The sequence below is a fragment of the Pleurodeles waltl genome, chromosome 6, assembly GCF_031143425.1.
Source record: "Pleurodeles waltl isolate 20211129_DDA chromosome 6, aPleWal1.hap1.20221129, whole genome shotgun sequence".
NCBI classification, from domain to species: domain Eukaryota; kingdom Metazoa; phylum Chordata; class Amphibia; order Caudata; family Salamandridae; genus Pleurodeles; species Pleurodeles waltl.
This window is the reverse complement of record NC_090445.1, coordinates 1,058,728,398-1,058,749,541: the sequence shown is the minus strand read 5'-3', so window position 1 is coordinate 1,058,749,541 and position 21,144 is coordinate 1,058,728,398. Positions and strand designations below refer to the sequence as shown.

The 21,144-nt window shown below is 41.8% G+C and overlaps 1 protein-coding gene across 3 annotated transcripts in view; it reads left to right on the top strand.

Moving 5' to 3' along the window:
* PLEKHG5 (pleckstrin homology and RhoGEF domain containing G5) overlaps positions 1 to 21,144 on the top strand; it is an 834,379-nt gene that overhangs the window by 619,383 nt on the left and 193,852 nt on the right. For all 3 annotated transcript variants that reach the window (XM_069240015.1, XM_069240016.1, XM_069240018.1), the window contains one exon: positions 20,660 to 20,751. In XM_069240015.1, the coding sequence (XP_069096116.1) occupies positions 20,660 to 20,751 (92 nt within the window). The remainder of the gene's footprint in view (positions 1 to 20,659; positions 20,752 to 21,144) is intronic.

Here is a 21,144-nt window from a genome sequence, read left to right as displayed (position 1 = left end):
GCAAACGGTACAGTTGCCCAGGGTCCCTGCCGTCCAAGGGGCCACCTGGGAAAGTGAACTTCTCTCTTTTTCCCCTTTTTCCTGTTTTAATATCACTCTGTCTACTCTGCCTTCCTCTTCTCCAACTTTGTCATTCTCTACCTGGTTTCATCTTAAATATTTTAGAGCCCTAACCAAGGCATATTTTTACGATTCTTTTATGTAATAAATAGCATATGGTTAAGCATCAAGTAGCATCATGCACGCTTGCCTTGGCAAAAAAAAGTTAATAAAATTCAAAGCTCTTCCAGAGAGAGAGGCACCCACCTTGCCCCGAGCCACCCAAAACCTTTAAGATGTTACTATTAAAAAAATGTATTTTTCTCTTAAGTGGGCTGCTGGCAAGTATATTAGATGATGCTTTGCCCAACTGACGGATAAGTCAAGTCTGCTGAAGATAGAGAAGCTCTCCCTAAAGTTTGTTGACATACAACTTTGGTACTGTATTGTGTGTTCTCACTAAAACCACTTGTTTGTGTAGGTGATGAGAGAAATGAAGAAGCACATGAAAAAACACTCTCGTCTCTTTCTAATTTGAAAAGTGGGTCTGTTGCTCCGGGAGCAACCTCCCCTGAATTATTTAGTGGCCTAGAGTGGCACCCCATGCTATTTTGCTGGCATCTGTGGTTAGAATAAGATGAGGAGGCATAGCTAGGGTAATGCCCCGGGTTACATTTGTGAGATGTGTCCATACCTGGAACTGCTCCGAGTTTATTTAATTACTGGTATCAGATGGTCTAGGCTCATCTGGGCCTGATTCCAAAGTTCAGGAAGGTGACAAACTACACAACCCCAAGTGGAGAAGAGCCCATCATACCACAAATGCACATGACAAGAATAGAAAGAAGAAGACATTTTACCTGTAGAAGCCGAGAACAGAAAGAAGAAACAATTTGTGGCACCCCTCCAAAGATGTTCTTCATCCAAAGAGAACTTCCTAAATAGAACTTACCATATGGCCTTCAATATAGAGCAATTCCCTTGCAGGAGCTGAGTTCTGCTTTTCCAGAGCAGCAATATTTGAATCTTGACCACTCTTCACTGTGGCTGACTTACAAAACCCAGCTGCATCTGGAAATGGGCCATATGGAATTCCAGGGCCTCTGTTAGAGTTCACTTAGATTTCCTGCGATTGATCAGTGTCCATCAGTGTTTAACAAACCAGTTCCATGTGTTCATGAGCAAATGATAATAGACTAACCCAGGGTTCTGCAAAGTCGCTCTGCTGAGAGCCGGGCCCATGCCAGATTTTTAGCATATCCACATTTAGAAAAATGTAGATTTCTGAAACATCTTGTTTCTAAATGTGGATATGCTAAAAATCTGGCATGGACCAGGATCTCCAGGACTAACTTTGCAGAACCCTGGACTAACCAGTCCCCAAGATAAGGATAAAAAAAAAACCTGCTGTGCAGGAGAGCTACAGCTAGTGCTAACACCTCTGTAAATTCTCTAGGAAAGGATGTCAAGCTGAAGAGATGAACTGGAACTGCAAATGCTGACCTTCCTCAAAACAATCTCAGGATTTTTGGTGAAAAAGAAGAATGAGGATGTGAAGAAAAGCATCTTTGAAATCTAGTGTAATCATCTATTCCCCTGGAGTGAGCAGTGGAATAATGTGCCGTAATGTTTTCACTTCGAATCGAGTATTGCACAAAAACTGTTCAGATTCTTCAGATTAATCAACAGCCTGAAGTCCCTGGTGATTTTTGTGGCAGAAACACAGTGGAGTAGAAATTTTGCCCTACTTAAGATCTTGGAGCAAGACAGATGGCTTTCTTTGCTAGAAGGACTAGGATCACAACAGTCAAAGCATGATTCTTTACAGAATACGGAACATAGAAAATATGAAACAGACCAGAGACTGGTGGGATTTTCCGTAAGTCCAAGGAGTATCCCGGTTTTATTATTTGAGGTACCAATTTGTCTGAAATAACTTTTTGGCAAACATGATTAAAATTAAAAAGCTGCCCCCTAACGGGATCTTGGAATAGACCGGTGTGCTTCTTGGGCTTACCAACTTGCATAGACTGAATAAATAGCTGCCCTCACAGTAATATTTAGACCAAAAGCCCTTCTTTAAAGAAGCATCAATCCTGTTATGCTCAAGAACTGTCACCTCCTCCGTAATAATTATAGAAAGCTTGGTCAGGCACACCAATATTAGATCCACTTACACTGATGGTGGCAGTTTTATTTCCACTTTATCCAGAGTGAATATATGGCAGAAATTGTGGAACTCATCTTTCTATAGATTCTTCCACTCTCTAGGAAGCAGATCCATAATTTCTACATTCATTTCCAAACAAAGAGTGTGAAATTGTAACTGTTAAAGAAGCCCAGAACTTGTTTCAGGCTTCTCAACTTCCATGAGAATTTGCCAACGTTCAGACAGATACCATAAAATTGTGGCAAGCTCTGATACTTGAATGAATTTGTCCCTTGGAGTAGAATTGGCTACTGACACTCTTCTTCATCATACTCTGATGAGGGGCTGGATGACACAGAAAAAGGCGATTAAATATTCACAGTAGAACAAATGATATAAGGGAGGAGTGGGGGGCTAGCAACTCTCTTAGGTTATTGAAAAGTCCCACTCAAAGAGGAAATCAAACAGTGCATATCTACATCACCTTATCCAAAGCCAGAGAGAAAGGGAAGCAGTACCTTCTTCCTTACACTCCCGCTTAACAACATTATCATCTTCAGAGCCGTTATGTTCGTTGAATGGGTCATTTTTGTGTACCATGGTATATCATAATCGGAACACAGTGAGAAATCCTTATGAATCTAAAAAAAATGATCCTTGCTGTCAAAGTCAATGCCTGCAAGGACAGAATTCCCTTTCACCTCTCCTTTAAAGAAAACCCACAGGAACAAGATAAAGGGAGCCTCCCCATTTAGAAGGCCAGCTTTTCTGTAGAAAATAAAACAATCTCCTTAAAATATATTATCATCTATGAGTGTTATTTTTTTAATCTTTCTTTTGTTAAAAATAAGGACGTATTTTAAAAAGAAATTTCCACATACAAAGGGTCTGTATTGAACCCCTAACCGCCTCTATTAGAGAGAAAGAACCTCTTACACGAACTACGGCTTTCGAGGTTTAGAAACTAAGAAGTTATGGTGTACTCTGCTCCCTCCATTTTTTTTCTTTTTGAATGGAACCCAATACCGCTTGCCTTCAACTCGTATAAAGGGGAGAGGCATTGTCCCTCAGCACCGATATGATGAGAAAATGTGCAGAAGGTACTTACTCCCAGAGGTGCCTGAGAAAGGTAAGAGAAATGCAGTCACTGGCACCAGAACCCGCTGCTGTTCTCTCGTGAAAGATAGCAAAACTGGACCATACCGCCTGGAATAGGGAACAAGTCCTGCAGCTTGTGCAAAGGAAAAAATACACAACTTAGTAGAGCATGTTGGGTTTCTGTAAACAAAAATAAACAGCCTTGCTTTGATAACAGCATGTTTGTTGTTTAAAAGAAGCCATTCATTTTTTAATATTAAGGATTTCAAAGGAGAAAATTCTTCACAGGTGGCAAAGGGCTCCAAATCCAGCAGCAGGATCAACTCATCGAGGATAGGAAATGTAATAGGATAAAGGCGCACTGTCACTTTAAATAGCTATGACTGGAGTAAACTTCTAAACTCTGAAAGGAAGCTATCATGCTTACCAAAGGCTTAAGAGAGAGAGACAGGTGCTTACCCTAGAGATCCCAGCAGCCACAGGGCATACCTGAAGCTTCCCAGGAAAATAATTGTTTGAATATTCTAACTTGATGACTATCTGTGGAGGCAGAATAATGGAGCAGGAAGCATAGCGAGTCTCCTCTTTCTTTATTGCGAAGTTAAAAGATGGATAGGAGGCGCATCGAAAGGAGGTATTCCGTAAGGTTTCTTTGATCCCTTAAGGTGGGTCACATGATGCCTGAATGGGAGATTGGATACCTTGTATAGTAGTAGTGGTTGAAGAAATGGGTTGAGGTGTTAATGCTCCCTCAATTGAGAATATCACCCTCAAACCTTGTTCTCACTTCCTCCTCTCCTCCTTTGTCGTGATATTGCCTGGTCCATTGTCACAGGCCCCATATTCTTTCTTAGGGCTTCCTTACTAATGTTTTCCAGAATATGTATTTCTTTGTGATAAAGTACATATTTTTTAATAATGCCGTGGTTGAAGTCTAATGACCTCATGTTGACTTTTGCAGGTATACCACAGCAGTAATACCTCATTGAAGTTACTGAATCATCTCCGTTGTAAACCTATACATAGGGCATAACCACGATAATCTGTATATGCATACTTATTTCCCCTGTTTCTCGCTGTTAGAATTTGGGACTCTAGTTGGCAGAGGTATGCACTATATTAAAGAAAGGACCACAATCCTAGACAGGGCAAGTCAATTCCACAACATAAATTAGCCTGTGCTCACCCTCTGGTAGCTTGGCGCAGAGCAGGCACACCTAACTTAGAAGGCAATGTGTAAAGTATTTGTGTAGCACACACAAAGAATCATAAGAGGTACACCACAAAAAGAGACTCCACATGGATGTAGAAAAATAAAGCTTGTTTGTCTCGTTAATTTAAGATCAGCATGATACAGATCCAATTAGTAAATGGTTAAATATTTGCTTTGCAGACTCAAAAACAAAGCAAGGGTGATAATCAATGATGCGAATGAAGAAGTGGCACCCAGGATTTCTTGGTACGAGTGAGGGTTGATTCTACAGACTACAGTAATATCCTTGCTGCGGTCCTGTTGGGAAACAGACGAGTGAGTCCCGGGCACGGTCACCAGGAAGCAGATGGAGACCACAGGGGAATGGTGCAGCGGGCAGAGAGAATACGGGCGGCGGCAGCGGCTTTTGAGGCCGCTCCTGGTGATTGCAGTTGCATGTGGCAAAGTTTGGCAGAACCCTCTGTATGCTCAAAGATACAACCAGCAGTGTTTGGCAAAGACGCACAGGATGACTTGAAGTAGTGAACGGCAAAGGTTCAGCAGGGCCGCTCCAGAAGATCAAAGTTGCCAGTGGAAGAGTTTGGCAAAGCTGCTAGGGGTTGCAAGTGGCAAAGGTTCAGCAGGGTTGCTCTGGGTGATCAAAGTTGCAAGCGGCAGAGTTTCAAAGCTGCTCAAGATGATTTAAAGTAGTGAGTGGCAAAGGTTCAGCAGTTCCGCTCCGGGTGATGAAAGTTGCATGCAACATAGTTTGGCAAAGCAGCTCAGAGTGATTCAAAGTAGCGAGTGGTAATGGAAAGCAAAAGCCGCTTGGAGTCACTCTGGGTTTGGTGAACGAGTCTTGGGCTACCGAGCAGAGGTCAGCAGACAGAAGAGCGGCACAGCAAAACAGGTCAGCAGTTGCTGGGAGCAATCAATCCTGGCAGAGTGGCAATTCTGGCACACAGCAGTCTTTACTTGAGTCCAGAAATGTACTGTTTTGAGTGTGTAATGGACCCAGTATTTATATTGAAAAGCGCCTTTGATAAGGGGGTTACTACTAAGGGTTCTTGTGAAGTGTACAGTTCCCCCTTTCAGGTCAGCCTTGGCTCCAGACTGACAGTGGTAGGTAAACAGCCCCCTTGTGAGGACTCTGGCCACTACCCTTTGACATCCCAACATCCTCCCCAGGAAGACTGATCAGTATGCAGATGTAGCTGAGTATCCTGAGTTGTGGGTGTCTGAAGAGAATGCACAAGGTTAGGTGTCACCCAAGTCAGACGTGTATTGGAGATAGACTGTGGGCACACAGGACAGTGAGTGCAGAGAAATGAATGCCCACTTTCTAGAAAGTGGCATTTCTAAAATAGTAATAATAAGCCCTACCTTACCAGTGAAGAGGATTTATTATTAGCATGCTAATTGTACTAAACATGATGCAGATCAGGAATTCCAGCTTAAAGGTATTATAAGGAATTCCCAATGCTGGCCTATGAGAGGTGCTCACAGCAATGAAAAACTAATTTGGGAGTTTTTCATTACCAGGACATGAAAACTTAAAAGTATATGTCCTGCCTTTTGCTTCCGTGGCACCATGCCATATGGGCTAACTAGGGCTTACTTTAAGGGTGACGTATATATGTAAGAAAAGGGGAGTTTAAGGCTTGTCAAGAGGTTTTAAATTCCAAGTCGGTGGCAGTGAGAATGCACACACGGACCCTGCAGTGGCAGGCCTGAGACATTTTTACAGGGCTACTTAAGTGGGTAGCATAATCAGTGCTGCAGACCCACTAGTAGCATTCAATTTACAGGCCCTGGGGTTTTGGTATACAACTTCACAAGGGACCTACATGTAAATTAAATATGCCAATTGTGGATATGCCAATGTTACTATGTTTTAGGAGAGCAGCATGTGCACTTTATGACTGGTTAGCAGTGGTAAAGTGCTCAGAGTCCTAAGGTCAACATAAGATGGTCAGGAAAGTAGTAGGAGTAAGGCAAAAGGTCTGGGGTAAGACCACCCTAGGGATGCCAGGTCTAGCACTCGCTCATTCTGCTTCCTTTTCCCTGCACACATTTTGGTAGTTTTTTATGGCTAGGGGTTTGAATGTATGATGTTTCGGTACAGCTCCTAATCCAGATATGTTTATCTGTTTACATCTGAACTTAAATTACTGTAATTCCTCTGAGGGCCTTAGAGGGGACCCAGTGGCCAAAACTTGGCTAGTAAAATGGAAGCAGATCATATGACATGCCAAATTTAAGAGATGGAGGTAACAACCACCCTTTTAGTGACTACAGCCACGGCCAAGTACAGATTGTAGTAAGTGAAGCTGTATTCAAAATATCACTAGTTAGCAGTGCTTAATTTGTAAAGAAAAATGTGCCGGTGCCAAAAGCTCTCCAAGCGACTGCTGCAGTTAAATGTGCGAGCACAGTATACAGAGGCAGGGTAATCCTGAAGCCACCTCGGGCCTCTTTAATCTATTCTCAGCCATTCCCTGCCCCTTCAGCTCACTCTTGCTGCTTTCTCCTTTCTCCCTTTGTGGTGCTTCTTTGTTTTCCTCTTCCTCCGTCTTTCCATATGAGTCTTTCGCTCGCAGAAAATGCTTGAGATAGAAAAGTAAGTGCCGGCCCTCAAAAATATGTGCTGGTGCTCTGCATCGGAAGTCACCAGCACAAATTAAGCACTGCTAGTTAGTGAACTGTAATTTTTTATGTATATTTGACTGACAAAATGCATGTTGAACTAGAAATTGAAGTCCTAGAACTGGTGAGCTCTAGGATTTGGTTGCTGTTCAGACACTCTTAATGGGACTCGCGTTTTGTTAATGAGGTGAAGGCCTTTTTCAGTCAGAAGGAAGAGCTCGATATAACTGATCCCCCATCACAATCGACTCTCTTCATCATAAGGCAACTCTAGTCGGCTGCTGATCACTACACAATCTGTACCCTTACCTTGAACTGAGACAGTGAAACCAGGAGTTTTACATGGGTCAAGGCAAAGTAGTGTTTGATGTAAGAAAATGGGAGCTAAGAGGTACCTCAAAATAGGTGATTAGAGGATCTATGTGACCTTGACAAACATGCTTCAGTTCAGTTCTTTAAATCAAGTTAATTATGCTGAAAATATTGACAGTCATTTTGCTTTTTTTTAGAAAAACTGAAAAGCTTTAAGTAATGAAAATGAGCTTGCCTCTTTTTAAATGAAGGGTTCCTGCTCCTCTGTTGCAATGGTCCCCGATGTCCTTCGGGCCCATCGCACCAGTACAGGGTGCACCCCTCACCCTTCTTGCACAGTTGTCATCTTGCCCCCCTCCAACTCATAATCTTCCCAATAGAACTTCATTTCTCCATGATAGACCCACTGTGAATCAAAGCTGCTCTTCATACAGCACATGTGCATGCTGCAGCAGCACCAGACACATTTCCCTTTCTTTTCCTACTAGTGTACACTACTGATCACTTGACATTTTTCGAAAACTGTTTTTTTATTTTTACCAGCTGATACTGCTTTACACACTTTCTTTCATGTGAAATGTTTGTGTATTTTTTGTTTTAACAACTTTTTTTTAAAACAAAAGGTTTTCTACCGAAAAATTAAAAATGTAATATTTAATGTCAGTTATTGTTCGACATTTTATGTTTTTGTGTATTTTTCATTAATTTGTAATTCATTTAAATGCATTTCATCCTTTATTTTTCAGATTGTTTTTCAATCATTTTTCATCTCTCAGAGAACATATGAGGAAGGCAAGTGACAATATCTAGGCATCACGTGAAAATGTACTCTCCTGAAAAGCTATTTAGAACAGACCACAAGTGCTAAAAAGTGGTATAAATATAATTTTGATTAATTTTAATACATGCACCCATGAAGCAATGCGAGCAATTAGTGGTCACTCATGTGTCTGGGCAGAAATTTGGCACTCAGTTTTGCCTACTAGAAATGTCCTGGGTAGAACATAACACCAATAGAAATAATGGGGTGGTAATGCATGCAAAAAATTTACAAATACATTTAACCCAAGCTAATGGTAATAGTAACTGTACTTCCAAAGCACATGTCAACGACGTAAGGAATACCAAGCACAGGTGGGGGACCGCATTGAGACTGGTCATATCTCAAATCAGAAAAATTATTACACACTCACATATGTCGCTGATTCTTTAAAAAGACAGTCAAAACGGGGAGCACCCTGTCTTCCATTCCAGCATTTGTGACCCCAAGGCATCATGGTAAATGCAGTCATTAGCACGAATTTGAATAGAGTTTTGAAAGTTTTTCACCATAAGTTGGTGCGGCAAGTGCCGTATCTTCGGACACATGTTTCTGGCTATTTGGCCGTCATCAGTGAAGAGCAACGTGTAGCTGGCGGGGTTGCTTGAAATGTCGCCTTGAAAGTATTCACAGGTTTAAGTACCACTCAAGAAGGCGCACAGGTGCTTCACCAGAGCTCGTCAGCTCAGAGGCTCACGGGAGCCTTAATTACAACAGTCAAAACGGGGAGCACCCTTAAAAAGGACCAATTAGAAGCTAGAATTCTTGCATTAGAGAATATACCATTCTCTGGCCCTATTTATTACATCTCATAAATAAACACAACGCGTTATTTCAATATCAAGTTACAATAATTACAGTACAACATTGTGATTATCACATAGACATAACTAATACATTAAATTTCCTAGCAAATACTCCATAGCTAAAACATGCTAATTTCTAGCAAATACTCCAAAGGAGTTATGGTTGACTACCCCTCAGGCCCTTGTGGCATCACCTTATTCAATTGATTTGGACCCAGGACAAAAACCTTGCTGGTCCCTCCATAAGTTGTCCTCTACAAGGTGAACTCGCCTGCCACCTCACGACAGAAGGAGCTTGGGACAGCATAACAGCTGGTCCCCCAAACAACCATACCAAAGGCACTCAAAACATGGGATTCCCCCAGCACCCATCGGGAGATGGGCCTTGTCACCCAAGCCATACCTTGGTACCCTGGCACAGCCACCATCCCCCAGTATCCCCAGGGCCGTGTAATGGAGTACCCTTAGCCCTCTTTAGACAATCGCTGTAGTGGGTGTCCCTAGCCTTCCAGTAGAGACCGTAGTACCCCTGTCTTGGCTTGAGCTAAAGGCTTAAAATTCAATTCCATCTTGAATTCACCTGCACTTATATTCATGATGCCAAGGTTGTCTACCTGTTTTGTGGCCAAACATTATTCCTCCCCTGCCCTCCTCTGGTCCTACCCACTACCATCGATGGTCTAAGAAACCCACCCAGTGGACTCAATACAGGGATGGGAGGGTGGGGAATAAGAGTAACTCTGGTGCTGAAAGTGGGCAAGGCCGCATCAGCAGACACCAGGGGCAAGCAGACAGCGATGTGTGATCAGGAAACTGTGTCTATTATTTAACCTGTCCTGCCGCCCCTGACGATCACCCAGGTGCCCCCCGTCAGTCATGGGGCAACCAATGGTTGCTCACTGTGGGAGACCGCAATTTTTAAAATGCGTGGCCATTGTTGGCCACTGAACCTGATCGGTCTATCCGGCCCACACCTGTCTCCAGTGCCCATGAGTTCGCTCCTTGGCCCCTTGTCCAAAGGCTTTATTGAAAAGCAAGGTTTTTAAAACCTTCGTGAAAGTAGCTGAGTCAATAAGCGACCATAAGTTTTAGGGGAAAGAATTCCATTTGATAGGCCCCATGTTAATCCCCACTTTTTGGCACATGTGTAAATCAGATGTAAATAACACCAGCTCAGATGAGGAGTGAGGAGCTGCACTTAAAATATTCAATGATTCTAACTGAGCACTCTGGTGTTTGGCGATGCTGAACATAGTTCAAGGCTCCTGCCCTGTGGTTCTGAGAGTTGTGGGGCGGAGCTGATTCCTAAGTTAACTCCAGATACAGGAAGTCCAAAGCACAAAGAGCAAAGAATAAAGTCCAAATGCAGGCGGGAGGGACCAGTGCTAAAACCAAAGTCTCCAGATAGGGCTGAATTAGTAGGAGCTAAGGCTTGAAATGAAAAGCATACAAGGACGTCCAGGGATAGAAGGAGGCTTGAGAGAACATAAATGCATTGCACAGTACTGCCAGACTAAGGGATCATATAGCTTCCCAATGGTCCCATGACGAGTGCAACACCTTCATCCAGTCCAGCAGCCCTTTGTAGACTGCGACCTGTAGTTATATGGTTACCATTATGGTATGTCATGGTTATTTTAATAATGCGTACTACCCATGATGAGTCGCTGAGGTGCTCTGCGCATGGGTAGCACACTACATTGGTAGCAAATATTAGCGATTAGGTCAGGCATAACGGTTACAATTCGCCATACAGTCATCATGCAGTTTGTTGGTAATGTTATCCAGATATAATATGCAATTCCTTAAGTTAGCAGAACATACACTGCTGCATGTCTTTGGATTATTGATGCTGCACACACTCATTGACTTCATCATGCATAGTGGTGTCTCCTTTTGTTATGCTGTTTGTAACCCAGACGTCGTCGTCTGTAGAAAGTCCCTCTTCCTTATTAATTGTGGTAAGTGCATTGTCACACACTTAGTTGTTTATGGAGAAGTATACACGTCAGTGGCTATGCAATGCCCATGAAATTTGAGAGAATGCTGCCATGCCTCTGAAATACTACCAAATGTTGTTATAATATTACAAGACACGACGCTATCATGTTATGTCTTACTCAAACATATTGGCTTAAACAGACGTTATGCAAACTGTGAAAATCCAGAAATGGTTAAAAGTGTCACAGATAACACTTGGTCACTTTTGTCAGAAGGCAGACCACGCACTACATCAACATTTTCATATTGTGGAAAGACCTAACTTAAGAACTGAGTGAACCACACTGATCGTTTTAATATGAGGCACAGTTGTAATAAACTTCCCAATGCATGCTCCACATTTTAAACACATAGTCGTGCCACAATTGTAAGTCAAAATCTGAAACCGTGAGGACGTGACTAAGATTTGAACAACTTCACATCTCTGCTTTCGTTGTTTTAATTGTGTATTGTACAGATAGATAAAGTGTGTTGGTGCAGTAGCTAAACTCATGTGGCTTGATACTCACTATTGCCTAACATCAGTAACAACTATAGTTCTAATCTCTCCTCATGCTGCCTTTGCTTAACATTTGTGGTCTCATTCAAAAGTTAATGGAGCACAAAAATATATGTTTTTGCTTTTATGTTTTTTATAGTGATCCACCAGTTTTTAATAGAGCGATTTTTGCTTCCTTAAATCTTGTGGTCGGTATTCCCACCAGATTTCTATTGATAAACACAGAAGACAAAATGTCAAAACGGTGGTAATTCTATGTGCAAAACACATACTAAAATCCATTCACCTGTTATGCCCAGTTTTCTCTCCATTCGCTGAATTGGGCACAAAAACTCAAAGGGCAGATCGATGTGCACTGGTGAGTTTTGGCACGTGAGTTTTGTACTAAATAAATGTTTACATCGTACAATAAAAGAGTAGAAACGTAGTAGAGAACTGAATAACCTACAGGCAGCGGAAACCAACATGAAAAATAGCATTAAGGAAAAATAAAAACAGAAAGATAACACATACGTGCTGCTAAAAATGTTAATTCACGTGCAGTCATACTGTTCACTAATCTTCGCCGGAGTTTACAATTAGGCAAAACAGCTCGGGTGTGTATCATATTACTTGCAGATTAATGTATGTCTATTAGTGTATATGCAGGCTAACGTTTGTAATTTCTCTATCGCGGCTGCTGTCTTATCGAGATACAAGCCCCCAACGTGCTTCATCACTGGTCATTTTGACTGAATGGCACTTCCCCACATAGGGCTTATTGGAATCCACGTAGGTCGGTAGCCAGGTAAAATGAGGGTATTGAAGGAATTGTTAAACTATTGGGACTTATCTGACGGGGATGTCTGTGCCGTATGTGCGGCCACAGTTCTAATCCTTTTCTCATCGGGACAGCGGTGGTTTTACCCAATTGGTACAACACTGTGAATGTACAGTAGGGGGCGCCCAGGTGCTAGATAAGGTTTTGGCGAGAGGGTGAGCGTGGCGTTAGCTTTGCTAAGTCTCAAATGTTTGTGCTGCTGATGTTTCGTTTTAATCTCATTCTGCTTGATGTATCATCACTCCCGTGCCTAGTTTTGTCAAACACTCAAAAAACACATTGGCAGACAAGACTCCCTCGGTGTGGAACGCGGTTCTGTATTTCATCCTTCCCGCTGCTCCCGGACACGGTGGGACAGATGACCTCTTCCTCGGTGTGGGCTCCCGTGTGCTCCAGCCCTCGGTCACAGTGCTTAGTCTTGAGTAATGAGGTTTCACATAATTCTAGCAGACACTTATCACTTCACGAGACTGCGGTGCTTTCTTCTCAGTTCTCACCAATTAGAATGAGTGCTTCTAAGTGTCACTCTAGGGCACTCCCCTAATTAGAAAATTAAATCAAACAGAGCTGGTTGCCAGGCAGGGCTTGTTGGCTGATCTCAGAGGCTTCATAGTCTATTGTTTTCCTGTCAGTCCGCGTCCTCGTTTTTGAGTTCCACTGGATGGCAGCAGTAGTACTTCATTTGTGCCGGTGGGTGCTGGTGGTGAGCACCGGCGCTCCTTCCTGTGGGCCTGGAGTTCATTATCGTCATCAGACTTTGACCTAGAGCAGGAGTAAAAAAGCCATAAAGAAGAAATGAGGAGGCACAGATGTATAGTAAAACAGGGAGAAACGGAGAAAACGGGTATGAAAAGAAACTACACAATTGTGGTAAGGATAAAGGAAGTGTAGGGTGGTGGAAGAAAGAGGCCAGACGTGGAGTTGGGAGCTGGTAGTCTTGGTATTTAGCAATCCCAGAACTTGGCTGCACCGGTGGCAGGCTCCTAAGAAACTCCTTGTGCTCTTCCCCTTATTTTTTCCAATATAAATTAAACGTGTGGTAGCACCACCATGGGCACCAATACATGTACAATGCTGAGTGCACGTAAAAGGTGCTTTTGGGATTTAGGTTGCACCTGCTACCGTGTTTTTCAGTGATGCTCAATATAGCATGCCGTTAGCCAACGGTGGACAAGGAGCCCTACTTAAAGGTGTGCTTCTATTGCGCTGTTATTGAGCAAGTCTATAAAATGGCGGGCAAGTGCTGAAATGTGTCATATGACATTTTAACCAGCATACCATCACTCAAACCCATTTACCTTATGCGGGCTTGTGATATCAGTTCAGTTACTTATTGCATTTCTACGGCATGCAGTGTCAACAGTTTGCTGTTTATGACGCCAAATACATCATGTCAATTGTTACTCGACTGTAAATATGGAATTATGGACAAAATGTGGCAAACTCGATTTTCGGTAAACACATCCGGTATTGTACTGATTCAGTGGTGAAGCCTAGAACCGAAGGACATTAGAGTGAGCTAATGCTATTTCACCCCTTACTTGTTTTCCTCTTACTGGTGCACGCTCACTGGCCGCAGGTAGGCTGGACAAGTGAAGCAGCTGGGCTGTCACCAACCGTACAGGTCTCACAAGGTCTGATCTGTGGGGATCGGACACATTTTTAGGTTGAGCCCACAAGCGCTTTGACCTGTTGTTAGTATTGTGGGCTTTTAACCACGCTCATCTCACGCCCATCACTTTTAATTGTTCGTGGACTTGCCTTTCAGAACTCACTTGATGTTGTTGGTAAATGCTTTGTACCTTGAGGCTGTTTTTATCACGCCTTACAGACTGCCCCTGTTACATGGATAATTGCACTTTTGCCGATAAATTTCAGCGTGGGCAAACTATATTTTTTTCTTTTGTCTCGCTGCTTCTCGCTGCATGGCATCAATGGCGCTCACAGGGCGAACAGGCACAACACCATGAACTCGTTGTAGGAATCCTAACTGTTTATTCAGAATATTTTGAATTGATACAATGTACTTTTAACTTTACTTCGACCCTCTTGAAAATAAGATAAGCCTCTTTATTCTGTATATTTTTTATGCTGTCGCGCCCCTTATATTCCGCTCTTGGGGGGCCTCGATCACGTTATAGAGGTTCACAAAGTAAACAAAAAATAAAGTGCCTGCTGCCTGGTGGTTATTCCGTCCTAGCATGGCAGATTGAGTTTCCTGTCCCTTCAGCTGACACAAAGCATAGCATAATTTAACACAACATTGCATAGCATAACACAACATAACATAACACAACATTGCATAACATAACACAACATAGTATAACATAACACAACCTAGCACAGCATAACATAACAACACAACATAACATAGCATACTACAACATAGCATCGCCTAACATACCACAACATAACACAGCATAGCATAGCATAACATACCACAGCATAGCATAATACAACATAGCATAACATAACACAAGATAGCATAGGAAAGCGTAAAATACAGTATAACCCAACACAGCATAACATACAATACAACACAACATAGCATAACATAACACAACATAGCATAGCATAAGACAAGGTAGCATAGCATAACATAACACAGTATAGCATACCAACGCAACATAAAATAACCTAACACAACATAGTATAACATAACACAACATAATACAACATAACACAACATAGCATACCATAGCACAATATAACACAATATAGCATAGTATAGCATACTATAGCACAATATAACACAATATAGCATAGCATACCATAGCATAACATAACACAACATAACATAGCATAACGCAGCATAACAAAACATAGCCAAGCATAACACAACACAAGACAACATACCATAACAAAACATATGATAACATAACATAACACAAAATAGCATTACATAACACAACATAACACAGCATAAGACAACATAGTACAGCATTACACAACGTACCATAACATAACACAACGGAATATAACTTGCATAACTCCACACCACATACATCCACTCCATTCTAAACCAACACACATGGGTAAAAATCATTGTCATATACAACGCCAATAGCTCAAACTCTAGCAAATGCGAGACCGATTGCATTGCAAATGCTTGTTAGTCCTTTGGTGTTTTGTAGGTCTTATTTTCTGTTGCCCCAAAGCATCCTCTGTGTTGTGTTTCAGAGTGCTGCAGGAACTCACACTGACATATTAGTTTTTAGAAATAATTCCTAACCGGTTACCCATTCTTGGGCGCAGGAGAGAAATGACTGTCTTTTAACCACTGTTCAGTATGTATGTCTCTTCCTGGCTTCAAAGAGCCAGGCGGGGGAACCGTACACATTTCTTCTGTTTGCAATTTACATGAAGCAGGTCTTGGTCACAATACCGTTGGCATGCTGCTGAGGTGAACTATGACATACCCTCTGCTTCCCTTTGCCATCCATTTTCCCCACTAGTGCGGAAGACTACAAACGGCAAGGGCCTGGCATATTCTCTGATACCATTTACTTCTTCACCCAAACTGACACAACTGATGGTTAAGCATGGGGGTGCTGTGTCTCTTTATACTCATCCCATGTGCCCCTTTGAGCACAGATAGATAATGTACACTGGTACTGAAAGATGGCACTTCACAGCACTGATTAGCATTGTTGTATTTTTGACCTCAGGTGACACACAGTATTGATTGGCTTTGTTGCACAGTAAAGTGTTCCGGTGAGATATCATGTGGCATTGGTTGACAATATGTTCTACTGATGGAAAGTGTCTGTACAAGTGCTGTACAGTATCCTGAACAGATGATGGAAAGTAGTCCATGGCACGGATGTATCTTCCAGTGTCTACATGATGAACAGTGTCGTGGCATTGACAGACCTTATTATCGGCTGTTGCTGGACATTCGTAAGGCATATTTTAATAAATGTTTCCTGTCAATAATGGGCAATATGATGTGATTTGAAAGGAAAATCTTATGGTTCCGTACTGAGGCTCAATATAATGTTTACTAGTTGGTGATGCCTTCTGGCAGTCACATGTCATATTATGTTTCATTAGTGGACTTATGTTACCTTAATGTATAATATTACGTAGTTTTGATTAAAGCGTTCTTTAGCATCGACTGACAGCATCACAGGGTTGTTTTCCTAATGGTTGCTGGTTTTCTACATTTATAAAAATTGCTTGTGCATCTGATTGTCAAAATTTATTTTGATTTTCAAGGTTGCTAATCTTGCTTTGTATATCGTAACCATCTTCCCACGTCAGCCCCTACCCTCCAACGATCTTACCAATGCTGTTTGCTCCACTCCCCAAAAAGGTATGGATAGAAAATAGTATGCAGACCTTTCTGTGTTAGGCTAGCACCATTGCCCAATTGTTGCCTATGTGTCAAAATATGTGCTAAGTGAAGAGAAGGGGGATATGAAGAATGTGCAATAGATAGAGAATAAGAAGTGATGGATACATTATGCTAAAAGAGTTGAAAAATAAGACTGGAGCAAGATAACCAGTGGGCGAAATCGAGGGGATGGAAGGGAACAAGAAAGCTAGCATGTGGAGAGTGAGTGAGTAAAAGAGGGAAAATTAAGAGTGGGTAGAGAAACGGGGTAATAGGAAAAGGCTAAAGGGGGCAGAAAAGTTAGATGACAAATGCAAGTGGCTAGGAGAAGAAGGCAAATATAGAGACACATTGAGATGGAGGACAATAGAGATGGGAGATGAGATTAAATAGAGTGAGGCTATGTAGAAGGGGAGAGCCCGTAGGTAATGGATCTATTTAGATAAAAGATAGATATGAGGTGGAAAGCAAATATTGGAGATATTGCAAATGGGGTGAAGGCTCAAATGGTACTCTAAAGGGGCCATTTCCGGACTCTGAATTAGCTCACCCTCTTCCTACACGTTTTCTTGCTTTCCACTGGTCAACTAGGCCCAACCAACAGCAGCACAAACATTTTGGCTGCTAATTAAGGCAGCTAATGCTAACAATAGGGATCCTTGAAAAAGGATTGATACTAAAGCAATATATGTCTCCATACTTACAAGTTGTTCACACTTCTATATATGGTTCATTAATGCAAAATCCTTCACTAAATGTGTGAGCGCTCTAAGAAAATGTGAGCATAGCTTGCTTTACTGACTCTGTTTCCAGTATACCAACATGTACATATGTTGCCAAAATGAAACAACTTGAGGCTATTTTTATAGTTTCCAGATTTCTCCCTGATTTTTCATATTTAAATGCAGTAGCATGAAAGCAAGATCAGTGATTACTTGCTTTCAAACTAAAATTTTAAAAAACTTATTTGCAACTTGACAGTTTTGCTAAGCTATCGTGCAACTTTAAGTATAATTTCTCCGCTCATCATTTTAAAAAAACTTGTTAGTTCGATGCCAATATTAAAAGAAGAAAACATACATGGAGTTACTGTAAAACCATCATAGGGAAAATGAAAATAAATTAGGGGCGCAGTACTTCAACAAAGTCATAAGTCAAAGTCATAAAAGTGATCCCACAGGTATAAAATGTCCTTGTATTGGTTCAGAATTACAACTTTCATAATGCTCTTAATAAAGTTTTATGATTTTCATTTTTTCATGAGTAAGTATACATGCAGATATTTGCTCACGTGAAAATCTGGTGAGCAATTGCGAATCCAGTTTCCATACGCCACTTTTTTCCAACTACAAAAAAAGTTTTACTCCGGTCACTGTACATTTCCAGTAATGTGTATCCAGCTTTTTCCAATGTATAAACAGACTGCGGAAAAGTTGGTGGAAAGTCTTAAACTTGTATGAGTGTGCATATGACTGACAGGGCATTCCAGCCCTGGAACTATCGTGTTCTACCTACTTCCACTCCCTGTATATAGATTTTTGCAAATGTTACAAAATTACAGCCTTCCTAGAATACAAAACCTGAAATAATTTGTGCACTGGCATAATCATGGAGGCTTTAACGAACGTTTTCAATTAATGAAAACTGTAATATGTCACCCAACTGCATGGCACTAAAAGGAACCGGTGGATGTTTTTAAAGCATGAGTAGATGTCACAAGCATTCCAACCGTGAAGCACTTGTTTTAAAACATTTCCATAACACTTCCCTCTTTTAAGTACCCTCTTGTCCAAGGTCTTCCAGAGCTGACAGCAGCTGCCAATAGTTTCTATTCTAGTCTCCGTGGTCACACGCTGAACAACTCCCCCACTCACATGATGGAATCCACTGCCACTATGCTTACTAAGGTTTCGTGGTCAGGCTGCTTGTGCAGTGGTGTGTGTGGTGTGGCTCATTCTCTCACGTTTCTCCCCACTCTGTCGCTAGAGCATGCTTTATTACATCCATAAAGAGAGGGGTCTCTCTTTCAAGCCTCCTGCTTCACAGGTTTATGAATGAGACATTTATGCCTACAAGAGACATTGAGAAGTATTACTCATCTGGATCCTGCCCTCCCCCAGAAGATATGTTTTTAGAAAGTACCCATTCCCATGCATGGCTGGGCCTATCCAACTGGGTATGCAAAAAGCATGCTATACTTTATAGAGGACAGACTTCCTAAGCATTTTAAAAAACAGAAATTGAGGTAGGAATCCCCAAGGGAAAGGTGAATTACACTGTGAGAGAGAGAGAATTTAGATGTGTATTCGAAGAATCAGAAAGGGTCAAATTGCAGTAGGCATGTGGAAAGAAGGGACAAGCATTGAGGCTGCGAAAGTGGAAGAAATGAGCGAAGGGACGTCTGAGAGAAGTGATGTAAATGGAGGAGAGTTAGAGGTTGTTGGTGAGAGAAATAAAAATAGAAAAAAAGGTAGACTGACTTAGAGATAAATATATGAAAGGAACCGGAAGCCAAATTAGGACTAGATTAAATAAGAGGAGACATGCAGTGAGAACATCGATGGGGGGGGGGGCGGGGCAAAGATTCATAAGATGGAGTAAGCTACAAAGAGGGACAGGATAGAGGAGGTGAGATCGTTGGCAATGTAGGGATGGAGGAGAGATTCATGGATCAAAACTGAGTGAAATGGAAGCTGGGCAGAGAGACACATTCGAATATAAAAGAAGAAGTTAATTGCAGTTTCCTTTCCTGCTTCGTTAGGTTCCCATCCTTGTAAATGGGCAAATAAGTTCGTTATTATGCTGCATTTGTTGTACATAGCCAATTCCTTTTGTCTTCCTTTATATTGAAAAAGAAAGTAGATATTGCTGGTACTTTCAATCTAGGGCCCACCTATCTGACCACTGAAATAAGGAAAGCTATCCAAATCTTTGTCTATAGCGGCAAACCTTGTTTACTGTACAAATATTCTTCCTAAAATGATTATAATCATCATTGTATTAATTATTGTGCTAATTCCATTGATCTAACTAAAGTAGCCCTCTCGGTATGTTTGTAGGTTTGTATTACCCATGCCTAGCTACAAAGCAAGAGAGCACTGCAAATGAATCACCATAGCACATTTCACAACCTTTCTTAAGTTCACTTTTTGACATGTAAATGATGGTCTTTCCACACTTAACCTTTAAGAAAATACTTCTGTGTGCATGACTGTAGGGATTTGATCCAAAAGAGAAAAAACACGGTCCTCCTGCTCCCCTCTGTGTCCAACTTCGATATCCCATCCCAGTTCCAAACACATTTATGGCATCCTGCCATTAGGGCTTGTCCCTACTCGCCTTCTGAAGCAATGCTCTGCTCTCCCAGTGAGAGTGGAGAGCTGCACCCGGCCTGAGTGGGCTACAGTCCACTGTCAGCCCCAGATCTGCAGAGATCCAAGGCAGGCAGAGAAGACACCAGTTGGCGAGGCAGGGGGACCACGGGCGTTCATGTGCCTCTGCCGGGTCTGGGAGACCCAGGAGACCCAGGAGAGGCAGGACAGAGGGGATGAGAGATGTTAGACTTTCCTCTACCATTGCAGTGCCACCTTTGGGACTCCAGGAGTGGTGATGGAGCAGTTTTTGTTATAACACAGACTTCAGAGAAAGATTTTTACTGTTCTGATTTAGGAAGAGTGAATAATCGGATTTCAAATCCGGTGTTCTCGATCATGGCTCTTACTAGAAGTGAGACATAGCACTTTAGCGTTGGTATAGAAATGTTTATGTACCCGTGAATCACCTTTGTAATTTTGTTATTGTTCATGTGCTCCGCATATATCACATGGTACAAAATGTAGGATGGGACAACACATCTAGTGATTTTTCTTGGCACAATCGGTTTTCCCTAAAAAGTGTAAAAACGTGTATTTTTTTCTCTGTGTGTTAACCTCTCTACACAGGACCCAAGTAAAGAATGTTTCACACTGAAATTTGATTTGACTGTGGATATTGAAACTGAGATCGTCCCAGCCATGAAGAAGAAATCACTTGGGTAATTGTTGATAATTTATTATTGGTTGTTTATGATTACCAAATGTCTTGCATTGAACATTTAGTGATTATTCCGAGAATGTTCTGTGATGTGCCTTGCCCTCAACTCCTTTCATTAAATAAAGATGTCAGTAGAGTGTAGCAAAAACTGTGGTACAGTTGACCTTCCCAAGGAGCAAAAGTAGCTGTGTGCATACCTTCTTCTACTCCCTATGGTTTTCTGAAATGGTTGGCTGGTGAAATAGCAGCATTCACTTTGGCCACCTAATGTTGCATGCTACCTTGACCACTTTCATCAAGTGCTTTGACTAAACCTAAAGTTAGGTACAGATGTAGAAAATGTTTGTGATGTAAACAGTTTGCAGGTACCACAACAAAGAGGCGCATGCCCTTG